At 39.9% G+C, this 21,130-nt stretch overlaps 2 protein-coding genes across 3 annotated transcripts in view; one reads left to right on the top strand and one right to left on the bottom strand.

The window, feature by feature from the left end:
- The first annotated feature begins 1,250 nt into the window (after positions 1-1,250).
- Pp2d1 (protein phosphatase 2C like domain containing 1) lies at positions 1,251-15,233 on the top strand. Its single transcript, XM_090322022.1, has 3 exons — positions 1,251-1,460; positions 2,617-3,701; positions 14,027-15,233. The coding sequence occupies exons 1-3, from the start codon at positions 1,267-1,269 to the stop codon at positions 14,821-14,823; spliced, it is 2,076 nt and encodes a 691-aa protein (XP_090178148.1). The 5' UTR covers positions 1,251-1,266; the 3' UTR covers positions 14,824-15,233.
- Rab5a (RAB5A, member RAS oncogene family) overlaps positions 15,017-21,130 on the bottom strand; it is a 31,290-nt gene continuing 25,176 nt past the window's right edge. For both annotated transcript variants that reach the window (XM_090322035.1, XM_090322044.1), the window contains 2 exons: positions 19,680-19,773; positions 15,017-16,414 (listed from right to left, as the gene is read on the bottom strand). In XM_090322035.1, coding sequence (XP_090178161.1) covers positions 16,299-16,414; positions 19,680-19,773 — 210 coding nt within the window. In that variant the 3' untranslated portion in view covers positions 15,017-16,298. The remainder of the gene's footprint in view (positions 16,415-19,679; positions 19,774-21,130) is intronic.

Below are 21,130 nucleotides of genomic sequence, written 5' to 3'. Positions count from 1 at the left end.
AACTGTGATAAGAGTTTCACAGAATTTCCTGTCCAGACTGGCTGTGAACCGTGATTCTCAAATCTCTGTGTCCTGAGTAGCTAGAGCTATAGGCATGAGCCATTAATGCTCTAAGCTACAATTATCTCCCCCCCCCCCTCCCCGCAGCCTTGGGGTTTGAACTTAGATCCTGGGCATCATCCTCAAGCTTTCTCAAGACTAGTGATCAAGCACTTGAGCCAAGCACTACTTTCTGCTTTTTCTTTGTAAGAACAAGAAATCTAACCAGAGGCTTCATGCGCACTAGGCAGGCACTAGACCAAACTCCAGGCCCCACATTTTTCTTTTTTTTTCTTTTTCTTTGCCAGTCCTGGGCTTCAGCTCAGGGCATGAGCATTGTCCTTGGGCTTTCTCAAAGTCAGAGCTCTACCACTTGAGCCACAGCACCACTTCTGGCTTTTTTTTCTATGTATGTGGGACTGAGGAATCGAACCCCGGTCTTCGTGCATGCTAGGCAAGCACTCTACCACTAGGCCAAACTCCTGGTCCCACATTTTTCTTTTTTAATAAATACAATTAAATTAGTTAATTAATACGTTGTTTATTTATGATCCTAAGGATTCAGAAACCTAGGGCTTCCTACTTTCTAGGCAAGTGCTCCATCACTTGAATCACACTCTCAGAAATTATTTCAAATGACATTTCAACACATTAGTGTATACACTAGTGTGTGTGTTTGTATGTGTGTGGTGTCCCTTGGATTCGAATTTGGGTATTGTAACAACTTGATAGGCAGATGTTCTGCCATTTGAGCCATGCCCCAGCTTCCAAAAATATTGTTACAGAAACAAGTGGTTATACTGAGCACAGTGGTACATCCTGGGATACAGCTACAATGGAGGTAAAGACAAGAGAATGTTGAGTTTGAGGATAGACTGGGCTACTGAACAAAATCACATTTTAGAGAGAGGGCAGTGTGACCAGAGAGTATGCCTAATTTTCTAGAATAGTTATTTCTGAAGTCCTACAGCTCTCTGGAAAAAATGAGTTTACTTGACATCATCCCTCTCATATTTTTGCCTGCAGTAAGGCATAAGATAGTATGGTTAATGCATGGTACTTTGACTTATGGAATTATAACTCTTTTATGCAACTACTTAATAATAACAACAACAATAATGAAACCACAACATAGGACTATGGCTTCCCAGACCTTCTGAATCATAAAGTGACTTGTTATGAAAGTTCCAAATGAGATAGAAAACATTCCACATAGGAAGCTTCACCATGAAGCCAAAAAAGTCCTCCCTGTTGACCCCTTTTGCCCGTGTGTCTTCGTCCCAGCACCTGTCTCCTATATTGCCAACCATCATCACAGCTCTTCCTGAAGTTGTTGGTCAACTTGAAAAACAAGAAGAGGTCCCAGAGTGCCAAGAAAATGAGGGGAGCCCAGACAACGGAGAAGTAAATAAAGCTATAAGGTACTCCCTTTTTTCATTTGTTGAATAACAAATGTGGCCAAAGAACAATTATCTCTATGATATCTTTTCTTTGCCTCTTCATTATTATAAGCAATCTTGTCTTCCCATTCAACTGTATGGGTGAAATGTGTTCTATACTTTTACCAAAAGAGGAAATTCACCCATCTGTATATCTATTTATTGTAATCTCCTCTGTGTGTGTGTGTGTGTGTGTGTGTGTGTGTGTGTGTGTGTGTGTGTGTGCCAGTACTGAGGGGTTGAACTCAGGGCTTCATGTCCTTGCTTGAGTTTTGGGTTTTTTTTTTGCTCAAAGCTGCTGGTGTCTGGCACTTGCTCCATACCTCTATTTCTAGCATTTTGGTGATGAATTGCAGATAAAAGTCTCATGGAGTTTTCTGCTGAGCTGGTTTCAAACCTAGATCTTCAGATCTCAGCCTTTTTTTTAAATTAAAAGATTTTATTAACACTGATTTTTTTTACATCATATTTCAAATGTCAGGCTTCCCAAATAAGTACTCAAGAATAGGATCTCTATATGCAATCACTGGCAGATAAATTTAAGAACAAAATTAAAATTAAGCTGAGAGTTTGTAGGTCATAGATACATATCAATCTATATAATAAATCACTATGTTTATAGAGTATATATCCCATCATAGATTTATGTGTCTATATATTTATATTTATATCTCCAAGTTCAAGTCTATGACCTTGAGTACCCGAGTATTGAGTCATCGTTCTTTTACTGTTTAGATCTAATATCTACATATCAAGGAGACCATGTGCCTTTTGTTCTTTTGGTCTTGGCTTATCTCACTTAACATGATTTGTTCCAGTTTCATCCACTTCCCAGTGAATGCCATTATTTTATCTTCTCTGGTGGCTATGTAGAATTCCTATATATATATATATATATACATATATATATATATATGTCACATTTTGTGATGGGGCATCAGATCTCAGCCTTTTAAGAAGCTAGGATTATAGACATGAGATACCAGCACCTTGGAATTTTTGTTTTTGTTGTTTTGAAATCAAAATCAGACTATTCATTCTAGGCCCATTGTCAGGAGTCAAAGAAAATTGAAATGATAAGGGCCTGATTTATGTTACATCATTCCTGATCTATAAATACCTTCCATCTTGTTTGCAGAGTGTTTTGCAAATTTGAAGACTGGGCTTCTAGTACACCAGCAACTCAGTCATCCGAGAGTATGTCACTACCCAAAATAAAAAAGAAACGTTCAAGAATAAAGAAATGGCAGCGTCGCAAAAGACAGAAACCTCTCAAAGACAGCAAATGCCCCAAAGAAGAGCAAGTCTTACCTCACCTAATCATGTTACCTTGCTCGGTATGCAGGGAAGAAACAGACATCAGTGACATTTTTCTCCATAAAAAACAACATGAAGCTTTGGCTACACTGGGCTTTCAATGGATGCAAAAAAAGAAACCACAAGCCATAATTATCGCGTTGAAAAGACAGTTTGTCATTTCTAAGCTCTTATTATCTTCTATGTTCAATGAAAAACTCCTACAGGTCATAAATAATGCGACTGAGCTGCTTTATGATAAAAAAGTACCAGGATACATTAAGATGTCTGATGATGCTGAAAAGAGCTCCGTATACTCTCAAAAAATCAGCCACTTATTAATTAAAGGGGTGGCCACCTGTGGAGATAGAAATTCCTCATGGCAATCAGACATGAATGATAAGTTTACAATAGTGAATGATTTTGGCAATAAACCCAATATGTGTTTTTTTGGTTTGTTTGATGGACACCACGGTGGCTACTCAGCTGACTTAGCCTCAAAGGAACTTCCCATTTTAATTCTTCATCAGCTTGCCCAAATTGATGGGTCCTATCAAATGAGCCCAGAACAGCAAAAGTTCATCCAATCCTTTCACACTGTCTTCAGAGAAGACTACATATCACTTGAAGAGCGCTTCTCTTCCACATACAGACTGAGAAGAACAGAAAAGCGTGACTATGAAAATATCCATAAGGCTTTTGCAAAAGCCTTTTGGAGAATGGATAGACTGCTCCGTCTGGGAAGAAATGAAGTTTCCCATGTTCGGTGGAGTGGCTGCTCAGCACTGATTTGTCTTTTGGAAGGCACCATTAGAAGTCCCCCTGCTAGTAAGAGCAGGAAGAGATCCAAGGGCACTGTTGAAAACGACATGCTTCCCCCAGCGATGCCAACTATAATTACTGGAGTATTACACATTGCAAATGTTGGTATGTACATTGAACAGAACTAGATAACAATGCCTTGATGCTTTTGAGAACAGTATGACTTCTCATACTTCCAGAATTATTTAATGAGCTATTACTTAGTAAATTATTAATACCTACAAGCTGAGATAATTGGAGAATGGCAATCAACCACAGTTTAAATATAGATTGCAGGCTGGAACGAATTGTTTTTCAAGGATGCACAGATTTAAAGTAATGTAACACCATTCATATTCCCTTGGTGAAGTCCTCTTTTCTGTGGTTATTATTTTTAATGCTGGTCCTGGGGCTCAAATTCAGGGCGTATGCAATGTCCCAGACTTTTTGCAGCCACAGCTGCACTCCTGGATTTTACGTAGTTAACTGGAGATAAGACTCTCACAACTTTCTAGTCCAGACTTGCTTCAAACCCCGATTCTCAGATCTCAGCCTCCTGAGTAGTTAGGATTATAGGCATGAACCACTAGTGCGTGGCTTTTTATGATTATTTTGTGACAGTCTGGGGGTTTGAACTCAAGGCCTGGACACTGTCCTTAAGTTTCCTTTGCTCAAAGCTAATGATCTACCACAGCTCCATTTTTGGCTTTCTTTGATTAGTTAATTGAAGATAAGACCGCATGGTTGGGAGCAGGGTCAAGTGGTAAAGTGCTTGCCTAGCTTGCACAAAGCCCTGGGTTTGATTCCTGGGTACCACATTCACAGAAAAAGCCAGAAGTGGTGCTGTGGCTCAAGTAGTAGAGCACTAGCTTTGAGAAAGCCCAAGGACAGTGCCCAGGATTTCCTGCCCAGGTTGGCTTCAAGTCATGATCCTCAGGTCCCAATCTTCTGGGTAAGTCGGCTCAGAGGTGTGAGCCACGAGCATGCAGCACCATGATTTTTTTAAATTTTCATTTTAAAAAAATTTTTATTGTCCAGATAAGGTTACAGTTGCATTCGCCAGGTAGTAGGTGCATTACTTTTCACACATTGATATCCCTTCTCATGTTTTTGTACTCATGTCCCGCCCCTCCCCCCAAAACATTTTTTTTAAGTGCAGAAAAACCTATATAAGAATCGGGCTTGGAATATGGCTTAGTGGTAGAGTGCTTGCCCAGCATGCATGAAGCCCTGGGTTTGATTCCTCCGTACCACATAACTAGAAAAGCCAGAAGTGGTGCTGAGGCTCAGTAGCCTTGAGGGAAGCCCAAGGGCAGTGCTCAGTTCCTGAGTTCAGTCCACAGGACTGGTAAAAAAAAAAAAGAGAATCTAAAATTATTTCATTATGTTGTTTTCATGCATACATATGAGGTAATTCAATAATATTCACACTCTATTCCATCCTCTTCTCTTGCTCTTCCCCTTCCTACTATAACCCTTCCAAAGAGTCCTCCATTTTAGAGTCATGCTATGTGATTTTTTTTTGTTGTTGTTATTGGTTTGTTTTGTTATTACAGCAAGGCAAAATTTCCATCTGCAGAAGGGTGCATCATCAGCCAAAAATCTGTCAAGCAAGCACACAGAGCAGGGAGGCTGCTCCCCTATTTATCCCTAACACAGCAGATCCTGCCCCTCTGCTCTGATTGGTTGAGCTCAGGTTCACTATCTTCTGGTGATTGGCTGGTTTGAGTAGGGTAGAATGCATCTACATAAACTGACTGAAATGAGATGAACAGTTCACAAGTAATCTCAAAATATATCCATACCTTCTCCTGTTTCTTGAACAGACAAGGTGTGTTTGTTGTTGTTGTTTTTTAAATATAATTTTATCCTTTTTAGGGATGGGCAAAAGGAAGGCACAGAAATGGAAGGAGGAAGGGTGAACAAGTGCAGTGGTAATATTCCATGTGCACGATGTGAATAAATATGTGGTTTCTGCATATGAGACTTACAGTGGTTATCAGGATTCAGAGGGTCTGTGTGCAGGGCTCTCTTACACACCTCAGCTAGGAGGCACAGCCTGGACAACTTGGCACTTTATTTCTGCTGTGACTCTCAGGCAATGGGACTTCCTTCTTTCCATGGAAGGCTAGGGCTTCTAACCATGATTTGCCTTTTCCTGCTGGGCTCCTACTGCTGGAACTTCTCTTTGAGACCACATCCAACTCATTCCTTATCCATGACCACTATTTGTGACCACCTCCCTTCCAGGCACTGTAGCAGGTTGTCCAGAGATGCCCTGAGCTGCAAGTGTTCTTTGTTTTCTTTTTGTTTTCTGGGGCTTGCACTCAGAGCTTGGGAGCTGTTCTTGAACTTTGTGTTTAGGTTAGCACACTACCACTTGAGCCACAGCTCTACTTCTGGTTTTTTGGTAGTTTGTTGGAGATCAAAGTCTCACAGATATTTCTGCTCAAGCTGACATAGAACCTTGATCCTCAGATCTCAGCCCCCTGAGTAGCTACAATTACAGGCAGAACAATAGTCTCAAATAGTAGGCTTTGTCTCAAGATTGTCTCCTATCATCACTCCCTGAGACATGGATGGGGACACAGAATGTCATTCTTCATTGAGAATAGCTTTCCACGCTGGAGCACTCACTCTCACAAATCCCCACACTGGGTTTAAGGCTTGTCTTCTGGAGTGGAACTTTGTGGCAGAGCTGGTGTTGCAAGGGTTACAGAGTTACAAAGGCCACGTTGAGTCCTTAAGGTTAAGCAGTAAGAAGTCAAGTGCAAGACTTTCTCATAGTCTTTGTCATTTCTCAGTCTCAACACTAAGTTCCAACTTAGCTTCCCAGTACACCTTCTTTTCCCAGCTCTGGCCAACTGGAGACTGATCTCAGAGCTTTGGAATTGTAAATGCTAGTAGAAAGTTTGAGTTGGGGTGGGGTGAGGGAGGGTGCCTCATATAATAACTCTATGCTCTTGCTTTACTTACAAGACTAACTTTTTGTATCTGTGGAAATTAACTGCAAGACAGCAACTTATAAAAGACTTGCTGATTAGGTTTTACCTTAAATATTGGAATATCTCACAAATCTGTACTTTTTGATGACCTAGAGTTGATCTGTCTAGAGAAATAGGGTGTCAAAAATTAGAAGCAGACACAGGCATTTACTCCAAAGGGATGCCGAAAAAATTGCTAAAAATGTTAGAACCCAAACTCTTACATAGTCAAGTTTTCATCAGCATGTCTATAATACAAGCAGAAAACAAAAAGAAAATTGAGGGTGGGGTGTAAAGGGGCAGTCCTGAGGCCTGAACTCAGGGCATGAGATATGTGCCTTGCAATTTTTTGTTCAAGGCTAGTACTCTGTCACTACACCTACAGCTCTAATCACAGTTTTATTTATTTTATTTTGGCAGTTAATTGAAAATAAGAATCTCACAGACTTTCCTACTCAGGCTGGTTTCAAACTGTGATCCTCATATCTCAGCCTCTTGAATAGCTAGGTTTATGGGTGTGAGCCACGGTACATGGCTATAAAGTGGATATAGATACATATATGTGTGAGTGTATATATACATGTATATCCACAGAAGAGAATTGTGTGCTGCTACCACCATAGCTCAAGCACCAATAGTGTAACTAAGGCCAATCTCCAAGAGAAATCTTGGACTTTAGTTTTGAGGGAACTCAGTGATCTTCATGGGAAGTGAAGGAATGCTAGCATGTGAAATTGTTTAAACAAAGACATACTGATTTTACTTGGCCATGATGGCATATGCTTGTAAATCCAGCACTTTGGAGATTGAGGCAGGAGGATTGCTAACTAGTTAATTTCCAGTCTGCAGGTCAAGCATTTGCCACTATGATGAGCCACTTCTACAGTGCTATTTCCAGCTTTTTCTGAGTCTCATGGACTTTTCTGCCTAGGCTGGGCTTTGAACCACAATCCTCAGATCTCAGCCTCCTGAGTAGGTGGAATTATAGGTATAAGCCCCCAGCACCCAGCTCAATACTTGTGATCGTTACCTTCTGAATAACAGGAGCCACTGCAGCCAGCCATTTTTTCTTAATTAATGGAAGTTAATTGTACAAAGGGTTTTATTGTGCTATTTCCATGTATGCATATTTACTTTGATTAAATTCATTCCCTTTACTATTCCTACTTCTTTTTTTTTTTTTTCCAGTCCTTGGCTTGGGTTCAGAGCCTGAGCACTGTCCTTAGGTTTTCTCAAGGCTAGAACTCTACCACTTGAGCCACAGCACCATTTCCAGCTTTTTTCTATGTATGAGGTACTGAGGAATTGAACCCGGGTCTTCGTGCATGCTAGGCAAGCACTCTCTGCTGGGTCAAACTCCCTGCATCCCCTTTACTTCTTCTACTCCTTCCTTCCTCTTTGTTTAAAACTCCCTTTAGTGGGCATCATGATGCTATTTTCATGTGAATATATAATATACTTCAATTATATCTACCCCCATCACTCTCTCACTATTCCTCCTCCCCCTGCTTCCTCCTTTATAGCATCTTTATTATTTCAAGATTAAATTCTGCATATGGGAAAAACACATACTATTTGTCTTTCTAAGCTTGGCTTTATCTTGTTTACCCTGTTGATCTTGAGTTCTATCCATTTTCTAGCAAATGACTTTTATTTTTTTTGCCAGTCTTGGGTCTTGAATTCAGGGGCATGGGCACTGTCCTTGGACACTTTCTGCTCAAGGCTAGCACTTTGCCACTTGAGCCATAGCATCACTTCTGGCTTTTTCTGTGTATGTGGTACCCAGGAATGGAATCCAGGGCTTCATGCATGCTAGCTAAGCACTCTACCACTGAGCTACACTCCCAGCCCTGTCATTTTAGTTTTTTATGACTACATAATATTCTACTGTGAATAGACACCGCATATGCTTTATTCATAGATGAACTGTAGCTATTGTGAATAGTGCTGAGGTATCATGACCTGTCAGCCTCTCTATTTGGATGCTTACATTCCTTTGGATATGTATCTAGGAGTGGTATTGATGAATCTTATGGTGATTTTTAGTCTATCTGTTTCCTTCCTTTCTTTTCTCCAGCCCTTTTCTTCCTTCCCTTCCTTTTTCTTTTCCTCCTTCCTTTTTTTCCTTCCTCCATCCCTTTCTATTTCTTTCTTCCTTTCTTTCATTGGTGTATCTTACCTTCTTTTTTCTCCTTGTCTCCTTTCTCTAAAGCAAATTGTGTGCTCTGTACCACTAGAGATTGTCCCACAACAAGCTAATGCTTCCCCCTGCCTTTGTTGTCAAGTTCACACTAACGTTTTCTTTTCTTTCTTTCTTTCTTTTTTTTTTTTTTTTTTTTTTGCCAGTAGTGGGTTTGAGCTCAGGGCCTGAGCACTGTCCTTCTTTCTCAAGGCTAGAGCTCTACCACTCAAGCCTCAGTACCACTTCCAGCTTGTTTCTAAGTATATGGTACCGAGGGAACCTGGGTCTTTTGTGCATGCTAGACAAGCACTCTACCACTAGGCTAAACTCCCGGTCCTAACGTTTTCTTTTGTACAGATAATCTGCTGAGAATCACATGGAAGTTTTTCCCTTTCCACATTGCAGTTTTTACCTCTAGAAGTTGTTTTTAATCCTCATTTCTCAGTCTAATGTTTTGAACACAAGGGATAAAGCTGCAATTACTTTTAGTGTTCTATCCTAACTCTGTCTGTGCCACATAGTAATTTCATGCTTAGTTTGAAGCCTGGTGTAGTAGTTTCCTTGGGCTACTTTAAAATTTACCACAGCTTAGTGGCTTAAAACAGTAAGAATTTATTATATCTTAGAGACATTAAATCGAAGTCAAGATGTTGGCAAGATTTTCCCTCCCCTCCTTCCTTCTCTCTCCTTTTCTTACCCCCTTTTCCTTTCCTCTCCTCCCCCATCCCCTTGTGGTGTTGGTGTTAAAAGCCTGGGCCACATCCATGCCAGATAAGCACTCTACCCAGCTCTACAGCTTTATTTCCTCTGGATTCTCAAGAGGAGACTCCTTGCATCTTCCAGCTGTATTGGTGACTCCAGGCATTCTCGGGCCTGTGGCTGTGTAATTCCAGTAGTTGCCTTTATTTTGTGGCTTTTGCCAATTCTTCTACTCTCTCTCTCTCTTCACTAGTCCTGGGGCTTGGACTCAGAGCCTGGGCATTGTCCTTGAGCTTTCTCAAGGCTAGCCCTCCGCCACTTGAGCCACAGCACTTCAGGCGCTTTCTGTGCATACAGTACCAAAGAATCTTAGCCAGGGCTTCATGCATGCTAGGCAAGCACTCTACCACTAGGCCATGCTCCTGGGCCCAAGTTCAAGTTCTAAAGTCAGAGAGTTCTCTCAACATTCTGAGCCTCAGTTGCTTCAACCTCAAAATGAGATAATGCAAATGTTCTAGGTGCATTTTGCTATGTGAATAATAACAGCTGCTGTTTGCCTCTCTAAAGGTCTTTGTATCTCAGAGTTCTCCACCAGACCTGAGGTCTACACTACTTCACCAAGCCTGCTGTCTTTCCCTGGGACACAACTTTTTCTTGCTTTCTTGACTTTATTTTTCCAGAGGGTCCAGAGAATTCCCCACTACTATGCAATACTTTCCTAATTGTGCTACCCAGTGGCTCAGGAATTGCATTTCCCAGTCTGGCTGTCTGGTATAAACAGGCTTTGTTCCCAGCTCTGTGTGTCCCGGGCAGTGTGTCTTCTTTTTTTGCACACACACACACACACACACACACACACACACAGTTCTTTTCTCTGTTGTTAGTCTCACATGACTCTACTCTGTCTCAACATACATGAAAGTACTAATCTAGTCTTTTCTTGTGTGAACTTTGCTCTGGAGAAATTCCCTATGTTCTTAGGTTTTGGAAAACCGGGGCTGCATCACTTAGTGAGCAGTGTCCGTTGTAGGCTCTGCCTTACACACCCTCGTGCAATCATGACAAAACAGGCAGTAGTTGGGTGGTCTACATTGATTTCTTTGTCCCAACTCTATCAGCTGAAAGTTTCCTGCAGTCCTGGGCTTATTTTTGCTTGTTTCAGTGATGACATGATCTATTTAGGTCCTGGCATTGTTGGGGACAATCACTTGATTCAGCCTTCCCCAGACTGGACAAACGCTAGATTTTCTCTCCTGTTTCACAATTCTGTAAAAATTCAGTGCTCATTTATTCAGCGCCATTAGCTGGTCTCAGAAACAAGCTGTTTTTCACGTTGGTCATAATCTAGGATTCATTCAGTCATTCCTTTCGTTGTTGGGTTGTGGGGCTTGAACTCAGGGCCTGGGTACTGTTGCTGAACCACTTTGCACTCAAGGCTAGTGTTCTACCTCTTGAACCACAGCACCACTTCCGGTTTTTGAATGGTTAGAGATAAGCGGGGCTCTTATCACAGGGACCTATCTGTGATCCTCAGATCTCAGCCTCCTGAGTTGCTAGGATTACAGGTGTGAGCCACTGGCACTCAGCTAACAGACTTTATGACTCACTTTGGGGGGGAAGACAGTAGTGGAGTTAACTCAGCTTACTAGACAGGTGCTTTACTACTTAAACCATATGCCCAAGTCATTTTCCGCTTTTACAGTAAGCCTGCCTTATTCATGGGCTTATTATACATGGTTTTGATCAAACAGTTAAAAAATTAAATGAAAATTTAGAAAGCAACAAAAAAAAATGTGCTTACCTGTATCCCTCAGCTCAGCAGCTGTAGGGTTATAGGGTTATCAGCCCCGAGGCATCATTGCTATTTTCTGGCCCTTAAGTTTTGGAAAAAATTAAGTCTCCTCCAGATAAACAGGGCCCCAAATGCACAGGGAAAGTTATGGCAATGCTCTCAAGCCAAGAAAGGCACAGGATGTCTCCCAAACTGCCAGAAGAGTTGTGCAGTAAGAGTACAACGCTGAGTAATAGACAACTATAATGAATTTCGAGATCTTGTATGTTGTGAGACACAGGATCTTTGCAACCTCTTGTATACTAATCCCACAGGAGTAAGGCTCTTATATTAATGACTTGCAGGGAGCAACACAAAGCTGCCATGCCAAAATTAGAGCCTTGAGAATCTGGAGTTTCTCACTTTCACTCTTCCAATCACTCATTTCTTCTCCAAGTTCCAACTTCTTACAGTCGACTTCCTAAGGGTTTCTAAAATTCTTTTATCAAATGATTTGACATTAGACAATCATCACTTCGTTTCATTTGAGTAGATTGTGACTTTCTTCCTGAAACAGTAAATATAGTTTTCCAGCTGCCTATATCTATTAAATCCTCAATGCCATCTTGACAAGTTAACAGGTAGGTGGTAAACAGTGAAACAGAAAGACTCAGTGTAACCCCAAGCCCACCTTAGTGTCAGGCTTCCAGGACTTTTTACTTCTCTACGCCATTTCTCCTACTTTGTAGCCATCTTGAATGTACCAGGTCTGCTTCCCATGATCACTAGACACCCTTCCTTCCTTTCCTGTTCTCAGCTTCAGGGTATAGTCTATTATCCTTAAAAACCAGATCTTTTAGAGGCTTTCATTTTGTTTTTCTGTTCATATTTTCTATTAAAAGATGCTAATACTTTAAGACTTGAAAATTGTTTTATCCTGCAGTTTACCACTTGGCCAGCAGTTCTTACTTCCTTCACACAGGAAGCTTTCTTCATTCTGCCCTCTCCGAAACCTGCAGGCTTCTTCTTGCCAGTTATCCAGTTCTCTCTAGGAACCAAACCTACCACTGAACTGGGCACCACCATCAGGTCCCAAATACAATCCCAGTTACTTAAGAGACTAAAACCAGGACAACCGTGGTTCAAAGCCAGTTTGGGCATACATGAGACCACACCTCCAATTAGCAAAAAGCAAAGCTAGAGGCTGGACATAAAGTAGCAAAGCATCAAGTGTGAGTGAGAAGGCTGACACAACAGCAGGAGGCTGTGTTTAAGGCAATGCAGAACCAAAGGTTCTCCTTGGTTTAACCAGTAGACATGTTAAATACCACCCCCCACTAACTCTGTAGATAACTAATTTCACAACCATCAAAAGCAAATTATTTCACTGAGCCATCTCAGTAGGATCAGCAGTAATACAAGTTAATATAGTGTTAGTAACTGAAAAAGGTCAAAGAAAAAGAGGTCCTGTGGTTTTCACACCTAGCATTTATATTACATAGCTCTCAGTCTCCAAACATTTGTGTATATTGTCATCTCTTAGACCCAGTCCAGTAGCACAGGTGTGTTTCTCATGATGCAAAAGGACCCAGAATTATCTCTCTGTACCTGACTACTCTTTACCAAGTCAGGTTTTCTTGCAATCAAACCAGAGGCAGGGACTTTTTTTTTTTTTTTTTTTGTCAGTCCTGGCCTCGTACTCGGGGCCTGGGCACTATCTCTGAGCCTCTAGCATTCTACCACTAGAGCCACAGAGCCACTTACAGCATTTTCTGTGTATGTGGTACTGAGGAATCTAACTCAGTGCATGCTAGGCAAGCACTCTGCCACTAAGCCATATTCCCAGCCTGAGACTTTGACTTTCTTTTTTTCAAGTTGTGGGACTTGGTGTTGTACCTGAGCTCTTCAGCTCAAGACTACTGCCCTATCCCTTGAACCACAGCACCAATTTCAGCTTTCCGGTGATTAATTGGAGACACAGGAGTTTCATGTTCTTTAGTGCTCAGGCTGGATTTGAACTGAGATCCTCAGATTTAAGCCCCCTGAGTAGCTAGGTGAGTGAGCCACCGCGCTGGCTGAGACTTCGATTTTCTAAACCCAATTCTTTTACCCTAAACACCTGAGGTCTTAGCTGGGTATGGGCACAGGCCTACAAACCCCTGCGTATCAGACACTAAAGCAGGATGATGAAGGCCAGCCTAACTCAACGAAACAAAAACACAAACCAAATATCCCTAAACCATTTCAGAACAATGGAACTTACTTCATTTCTGAACCAAAGGGTTTAATCCAGTTAGTAAATTAATGGTAACACATTTTTTCCCCCACAGAATGACTTACTTTTTGATTAGTTACATACTGCAGGAGCCTAATAGGACATTAACAGTGGCATTCTAATTGTTTTAGCATCCATCACCTAAATTATATTTGGTTTTCATTTTTACTACTTAAAAAACTATCACTCTAAGAAATAGTTGACATTTGTTTTATTAAAATAGCCTTTATTTAAACATTTTAAAAATCTGCTATATGAAATAGATTGTAAAAGTCCAAAGTAGGTAATAGTCTATCTGTAGCTTGAATTATTTTACTAGTAAATGCAGTGTACTATAAACACCTCAGGTTGCCTCACACAGAAAAAGCTTGTTTCTTCCGCAATTTGAAATCTAGCTTAACTGTAAACCATTCAACCCACATATTTAAAAGTATTTTTACTTGGCCTGCTTTCTGATGAGCTCTGTAACACAGAATTGAGTAAAGTTTACAGCAGACATTGGTACAACTGGTAACTGTTCCATTAAAAACTAATCTACAGGTAATGTGCAAGCAGTCTTATGCAGAAATGGCAAAGCATTTTGCTTAACCAAAGAACATACCACACAGAACATGAATGAGAGAAAAAGAGTGCTCGACAGTGGAGCAGTAATTAGCCCTAATGATCTGTATGGGCTCCTAGAGGGAAAAATAAAAACCACCAGAGGATTTGGATTTCATGGCAACCTCCATCTGAAAAAGTTCCTTATCCCAGCACCTCAAACCATTTCTGTCCCTATTGATGATTTATGTCAATTCCTTGTGCTAGCTACTAATGGACTTTGGGAAGTTTTGGAGAAAAGGGAAGTGATTTCACTGATAATAACACTGTTTCAGACGTATAAAGAAGCATATTCTTCACCATCCAAAGATCCTCTACTTCTTCCCAGCAATGGCATAACTATTACTAAATCTTTTACTAACTCAGAAAGCAACATCCACCTACTATTTCAGAATATGCAGGTATCCACAGAACAGGAGTCAATTAAAACTACAAACGAAAACCATTCTGGCTCAGAACGTAATAAATATCACTTTTCTAACCCTGAAAATGTGAGAACACTTCCATCAGAGATGAGTGATGATGAACTTTTCAGTGTAGGAGAAACTGGCAGACCTAGCTCCTTACACAGTATGCAAACAAGCAGAAACAAATTACATGCTAAGGATTTCTATTATGGTGCTGCTGAGTACGTGAGCCGTGAACTCGTAAATGCTGCTTTGCAGGCTGGTTCCAGAGACAACATCACAGTTATGGTAATATTTCTCAATGGAAGTGACCATCCGCTGCTGCCATGAAAAAAACTGAAGTTCTAATTATCCAGAGCACCGAAACATAATACAGCATAAAGACAATTCTCAAAACAGTTATCTGAAGGATATGCAAGAAGTACTGAAGAGCAAAAGAAAAATATAACAGCAGATTTTGGGTGATATAATACTACTAGCAGACATGTACTGTTTGTATTAAAAAAGAGAGAAAAACGAGTACTGCTTTTTATACCACTTTATTCCAACCTGAGCACCTCGATATAAAACTAAACACTGGTGAACTGTTTTCCTTACTAATTCAATTACTGTAAAATGTACAAGTTCTGCTAGCAGTTCAACACTTAAATAGATTAAATCATCTCTGACACATGGTAGATTTCATATAATGAAAATACCTAAAATAATTAGTGCAATATACTGAACCAATCAAAAGAAAATGTACTTTGAAAAACAAAGCTGCAAGATTGTTACCAGCATCGTAATACTTATGTTACAAATTACAGGTGCAATGTTTATTATATTATGCTAGCCATGTAGGAACAACCTGAAGCTCTTTTTTCAAAGGAGAAGAAAGAAATAATTAGCTGTTTTAGTAACTGTACATTTTGTATACTTTTAAGCAATTCTTAAATATTACAGAAAAATAATAAACATATGGAGACTATAATGCAGTACCCTATTTACAGTACAGTTGAAGATCAAATTTGAAATAATCAAGTTTGAACGTACATAATTGTTAGTGCACAGACTCTATTGCATCTGGAGAGCACAAGCACCCCTTACAAGACCTATGTAATAGCCAGCAGTGATTAAACAGAAATCACAGACACCTGGTTGGTTTCGTTTTTTTGTTGATGCGCTCACACGAAGGTGACACTACCCATTTAAATGCATTTATCAGTTTTTATATTCCTAGAACAAGATGGGGTTACATTTGACTTTTAAAAATCCCACTTAAAAAAAAAATTTGGTTACAATTTAGATGCCACAATATTTCTTCTTTCTTCTGGGAGAAGTGGGATCATTTCTTTGTAGACAATTTATTAAACATGGAATGTATACCTTAGATAACAGAAGAAATGATCATTGATGTGAATTCTATAGCTAAGCATATTTTAAAAATCTCCTTCTAAAAATTTTTTCAAAAGCCCAAATTAGTTAATTTCCAAATCATTGTCCCAGTCTGGAAAAACTGAATGACTATGGGTCCGAGTAATCATTTGTCTTTATCCCTAAAGATGAGAAATGATTCCCTCTAATTTTCAATAAAACAATTATACACAGTCCTCATTTTCCCTTTCTATTGCTGAAACATTAGTCAGAGGGATACATGCACGTTATTAAAAATTAAGTTTAAAACACTTAAAATAATCCTGTATTAGAAACGACATCTATCATAAGTCTCTTCTTTTTGGAAGTCATACTGGGCCGGTTAAATGCTCCAATTCCACTGTTATTAACATTTAGGAAGCAGAAAATTCCAGCTAGTTCAAACTGGAGGTTTAGTTACTACAACACTGACTCCTGGTTGGCTGTGTGGGTTCAGTAAGGTCCACTCCTCTTCCTCTAGCAGAGTTTGCTCCTGGATTCTGTGGTTCATTCTTTGGTAGCTTTTTAGCTGAGAGAGAAATGACCAAATAAACACAATCAAAACAATCAACATAAACTCATCAAAATAAAATCACTTTTGCTTATTTAAGTGCTCAATCTTTTCCAATGTTTCCTTGCTATCTATTGGTTGCTGTTATAAAGGAGCTTAATTTTCTGAATGTTTAGGAGTAGGAGATAGGAATGGGATATAGGCACAGAGTTAAAACTAGTTTAATAGCAAAGTTGTACTTTGACACTCACTAGTATTTCTTTGTTCTGTGTGTGGTGTTGGGTATCCAACCCAAGTTCACTTCAGGTTTGCATTCTATTACTGAGCCTCACATGACCAGTGCATTTCATAACCATCTATACTTCCATTAAACAAAACCTTCTAGGTAGGGTGAGGCAAACCAACCATCCTAACTACCCCATCTGGAGTTTGAAGAGGGAGGTTCATATAAGCCCCAGGAGTTCAAAAGCAGCCTGGACACTGTGAGACCATCTGATTTGCTGACTATGTCAGTGAGCAGCCATATTAAAGATCATTGTGTTGTGGATATTTAGTCACCCTTCTCCCAAAATATGCCTCAGGGACTAGGTACCTAGAGACCAGCACTCTAACCTTAATAAAGCCTGTCCTCTACTATGCAATCGAACACTACGAATTATGACAGACTATCTCCTATCTAAGTAGAATCTATCTTGAAAACCCTATCTCCAAAAACTACTATCCAATATCATATTGTCAAAGAGTGTGACCTATCAAAATCCCACTTAAAAAAAAAAAGCTGGCCTCAATTTAGATGCCACAAATCATTTCTTCTTCACCAAAATGTGTGGAGCTTTAATGCTGCTAAATTCTCTAAAGGTAATGGTGGTGTAGTGAGCTGTGTGACCCAAGGATTAAAAAGTGCCTGCCACGGTGGGGAGTTTGGCCTAGTGGTACAATGCTCAATTCCTCCAAACCACATACATAGAAAAAAGCAGGAAGTGATGCTGTGGCTCAAGTGATAGAGCTCTAGCACTGTCTAGCAAGGACAGTGCTCAGGTCCTGAGTTTAAGGCCAAGGACTGGCAACAAACAAAAAGTGTCTGCCTGCCTGATAGTTTCTCAATGCTCAGAGCTGGGCACTGGTGGCTCACACTTGTAATCCTAGCTACTCAGGAAGCTTAAGGATCATTGCTCAAAGCCAGCTTGGGCAAGAAAGTCTGGGAGACTCTTATCGCCAATTAATTATCAAAAAAGCTGGGACTGTAGTTCAAGTGGTAGAGCACCAGCCTTGAGCAAAAAGCTCAGGCACAGTATCCAAGCCCTGAGTTATTTAACACTATAACACTAAGGAACTACACTAAAAAAACCCCAAAAGCTAAATGTCCACTTATGTTATAGTATGTTATTTTTATTCCTTTTGTGATGCTGGGAAAGAGTCCAGGGCCAGTGCATATTTCTTAAGTGTTCTACTATTGAACTACAACATCAGCCTGCATTACTTTTGCTGATTCTTCTACAAGAGCATTAACCATCTTTAGAGTCTCGGTGCTGGGAAGTGGTCTGGGAGTACTGAAATTTGGGAAGAAAGCTTCAAATGGGTCAATTCCTCTAGGAATGACTCTGGTGACTGTAACACAAAGGGTAATGATAAATTCGCAGTCGCAATCCTATCGGTGAGAAATACTAGTAACAGACACAGCATATGCCAGCATTATGAGCTGAAAACGAGCACCATAGCAAGTATGGGATTAAGCAAACATCTCACGTTTAGCATACTTTGGAAAGGGCTTTCTCCAATTATAACTGAGTAAGAAAAACTGGAACGCTGAAAGTAATAAATTGCCAAGAAAATAATTTGTAGTTCTTAAATTGCTAAAATTACTGAGTGCTGAGGTATTGTGTGAGCCAACAAAATGTCTGCAAGAGCCAACAGTAGGGTGTGGTGGTGAACACTTGTCATTCCAGCCACAAGGTATACTGGGATTGGAAGGAATGTGGCTCTAGGTCAAAATAAAGTTCCAGAAATTGCACCTTAACAAAAACCTGGGCATGGTGGCATCTGCTTGCTATCCAGGTGCAGCAGGAAGCAAAATGTAAGACTGACACTTAGGTAAAAAAGCCTACTTCAAAAATAGCCAGGAGGGCGGACGCATGTCCTAGTGGTACGGTGCTTGCCTAGCATGCATGAAGCCCTGGTTTGATTCCTCAGTACCACATACACAGACAAGGCCAGAAGTGGTGCTATGGGTTAAGTGGTAGAGTGCTAGTCTTGAACAAAAGAAGCTCAGGGACAGTGCCTAGGCCTTGAGTTCAAGCCCCTGGACTGGCAAAACAACAACAATAACAACAAATTTATAAGTTGAGAGTGGTTTCTGAGTGTGCATGCTTATATTCTAGCCTTACAGAGACTAAAGTGGGAGAACTGCAAACTAAAGGGCAGCTAGATTACGTTTCAAAAATAATCAAATGACAAATAATAAATATCTGAGGCTGGAGATGAAGTTGTACTGCATAGTACTGTACTTGTTTGGCACTTCAATCCCTAATCAAATTTTTTAAATAATTTTTTTATGAAATTATACTTTTTCCTATCAAAACACAAGAGTAATACTGTGTGCTAAGTGAGGAGTTAAGATGGAACAGGTAGGTCCCTCTGGAATCAAAGAACCCACAGAAAGAAAAAGTATTAAATGACAGTGTTCAATATGATTTAAAAGTTTAGGTAGTCAAGGGAGGGTCTTAGAATATATTGCCACAGAAAAGGAGGGATTACCACATACAAAAAAAGTAAATAGTGGCAGGGAGTAATAAGAAAACATGTATTTTCAGTGGAATCTTTAGAAAACCCAACTACAGTTGGAAGCTTGTGGCTCATACTTGTAATTCTATCCACTCAGGAGGCTGAGATCTGAGGATCTAGGTTCAAAGCTATTCTAGGCATAAAAGTCTGTAACACTCTTCTCCAATTAAGCACCAAACAAGCTACAAGTGGAGCTGTGGCACAAGGTAGTAAAGTGCTAGCCTTTAGCAAAAAAGCTCAGGGACAATGTCAAGTCCTTGAGTTCAAGCCTCAGGACCAGAACCAATCAACCAATCAATCAAAAAGTAGCTATAGCCCACCCTGGAAGAAAAATGCCCAAACTTAGTATTAGAACCTAACAGGTAATGATGTACAATCTAATAGGTAATGATCTTTCAAATTTAATAATATTAACAAAATACTGCTTAGTGGAAGAGACTATCAAAGTAGCAAACAGATCTGTATACATATTACCACATGAAAAGAATCACTATAATCTTACCTATTGCCATGAATATTTCATTTACATTCATTGATGTTTTAGCTGATGTTTCCATGAATAATAAACTGTTATCATCTGCATAAGACTGTGCTTCCTGTTGGTGAGAAAAATGACATATATCCATATATATATAGTACATGTCTGCCCTTTTCAACTTGATCACCTATTATCACCTACTATATTAAGCTCTAACAAAGGTTAAAGCAAAATATGGGAAATTTATCATGGAATCTTTTCTTTTGGCCATAACTTTCTGCATTACTCTGCCCTGACCCATCAGTTCTAAACATTAAATCTACTTTCCTATAATAAGTTCGGGAGCGGGGAGATAACTTTATTCATTTTAAATACAAAACTCTCTGACTTTTGACTTCAATCACAATTCTTACTTAGGCCTATCATGTGTAATAAAGAAGACAGAGAAATCAAATGTCTTATATGGCTTCAAGTACTAAGTGCCACCCTCACACTCAGGTTTGAATGAATTTCTATAGCAACGTAATTTTGAATATATCAAGTGAGTAATTCCCTTGAAAGTTACTGCTTCTATACTTCAGTAGGGCTATAAGTCTGTATACATTACTATCTTTCTCACAGTGGTTCTGAGAAGCAACAAATTATCTTTCCCATTTGATCAAGAATTAGAGGTTCCGTTGAAGAAGTAGAGGACAGGCCTCTTTTGACTGTCATTTAAGTGCTCTTTTATCATTATATACTGTAAAGATTAACTGTCTAGGAAAGAATTATAGATAGTACACCTAACATGGTTGCCACATAAATTAAATAAAACCTCATATGTAATGGATCGGATCAGCTTAATACCTAATGGTATGAGAAATAGTCTCCTTGGGGCCAAGAGCATAGCCTAGTGATAGAATGTTTGCCTAGTATGGGTTCAATTCCCCAGAACCATATACACAGGAAAAGTCGGAAGTGGTGCTGTGGCTCAAGTGGCAGAGTGCTAGGCTTGAGCAAGAACTGTCCAAGGACAGTGCCCAGGCCCTGAGTTCAAGGCTCCAGGACTGGCAAAAAAAAAAAAAAATCTAGGAAGAAAGTCTTCTTTCAATTCCATCTACCACCATCAAACAGAAAATTGTTCTACCATTGATATTACGTACATAATGACTGCAACTAAGACTTTTCTGAGAGGTGGTTTAAAAAATTCTGATTAGGAGGCAGGTGTTTGGCGTAGTAGTAGAGTGCTTGCCTCGCATGCAGGAAGACCTGGGTTTGATTCCTCCGTACCACATATATAGACAAGCCAGAAGTGGTGCTGTGGTTCAAATGGTAAAGCGCTTAAACCTTGAGGAAATTCCAAGTACAGTGCTTAGGCCCTGATTTCAACCCCCATAACTGGCAAAAAAAAAAAAAAAAAAAAAATTCTGATTAGATTTGTTTCTAAGGGGTTTGGAGGCATGGCCAATGAGCAAAAGTATCAGGTACTAAGTTCA

This window comes from Megascapheus bottae, chromosome 2 (assembly GCF_031878675.1).
Source record: "Megascapheus bottae isolate mThoBot1 chromosome 2, mThoBot2.hap1, whole genome shotgun sequence".
NCBI classification, from domain to species: Eukaryota; Metazoa; Chordata; class Mammalia; order Rodentia; family Geomyidae; genus Megascapheus; species Megascapheus bottae.
This window is presented reverse-complemented; position numbering and strand designations above follow the sequence as displayed.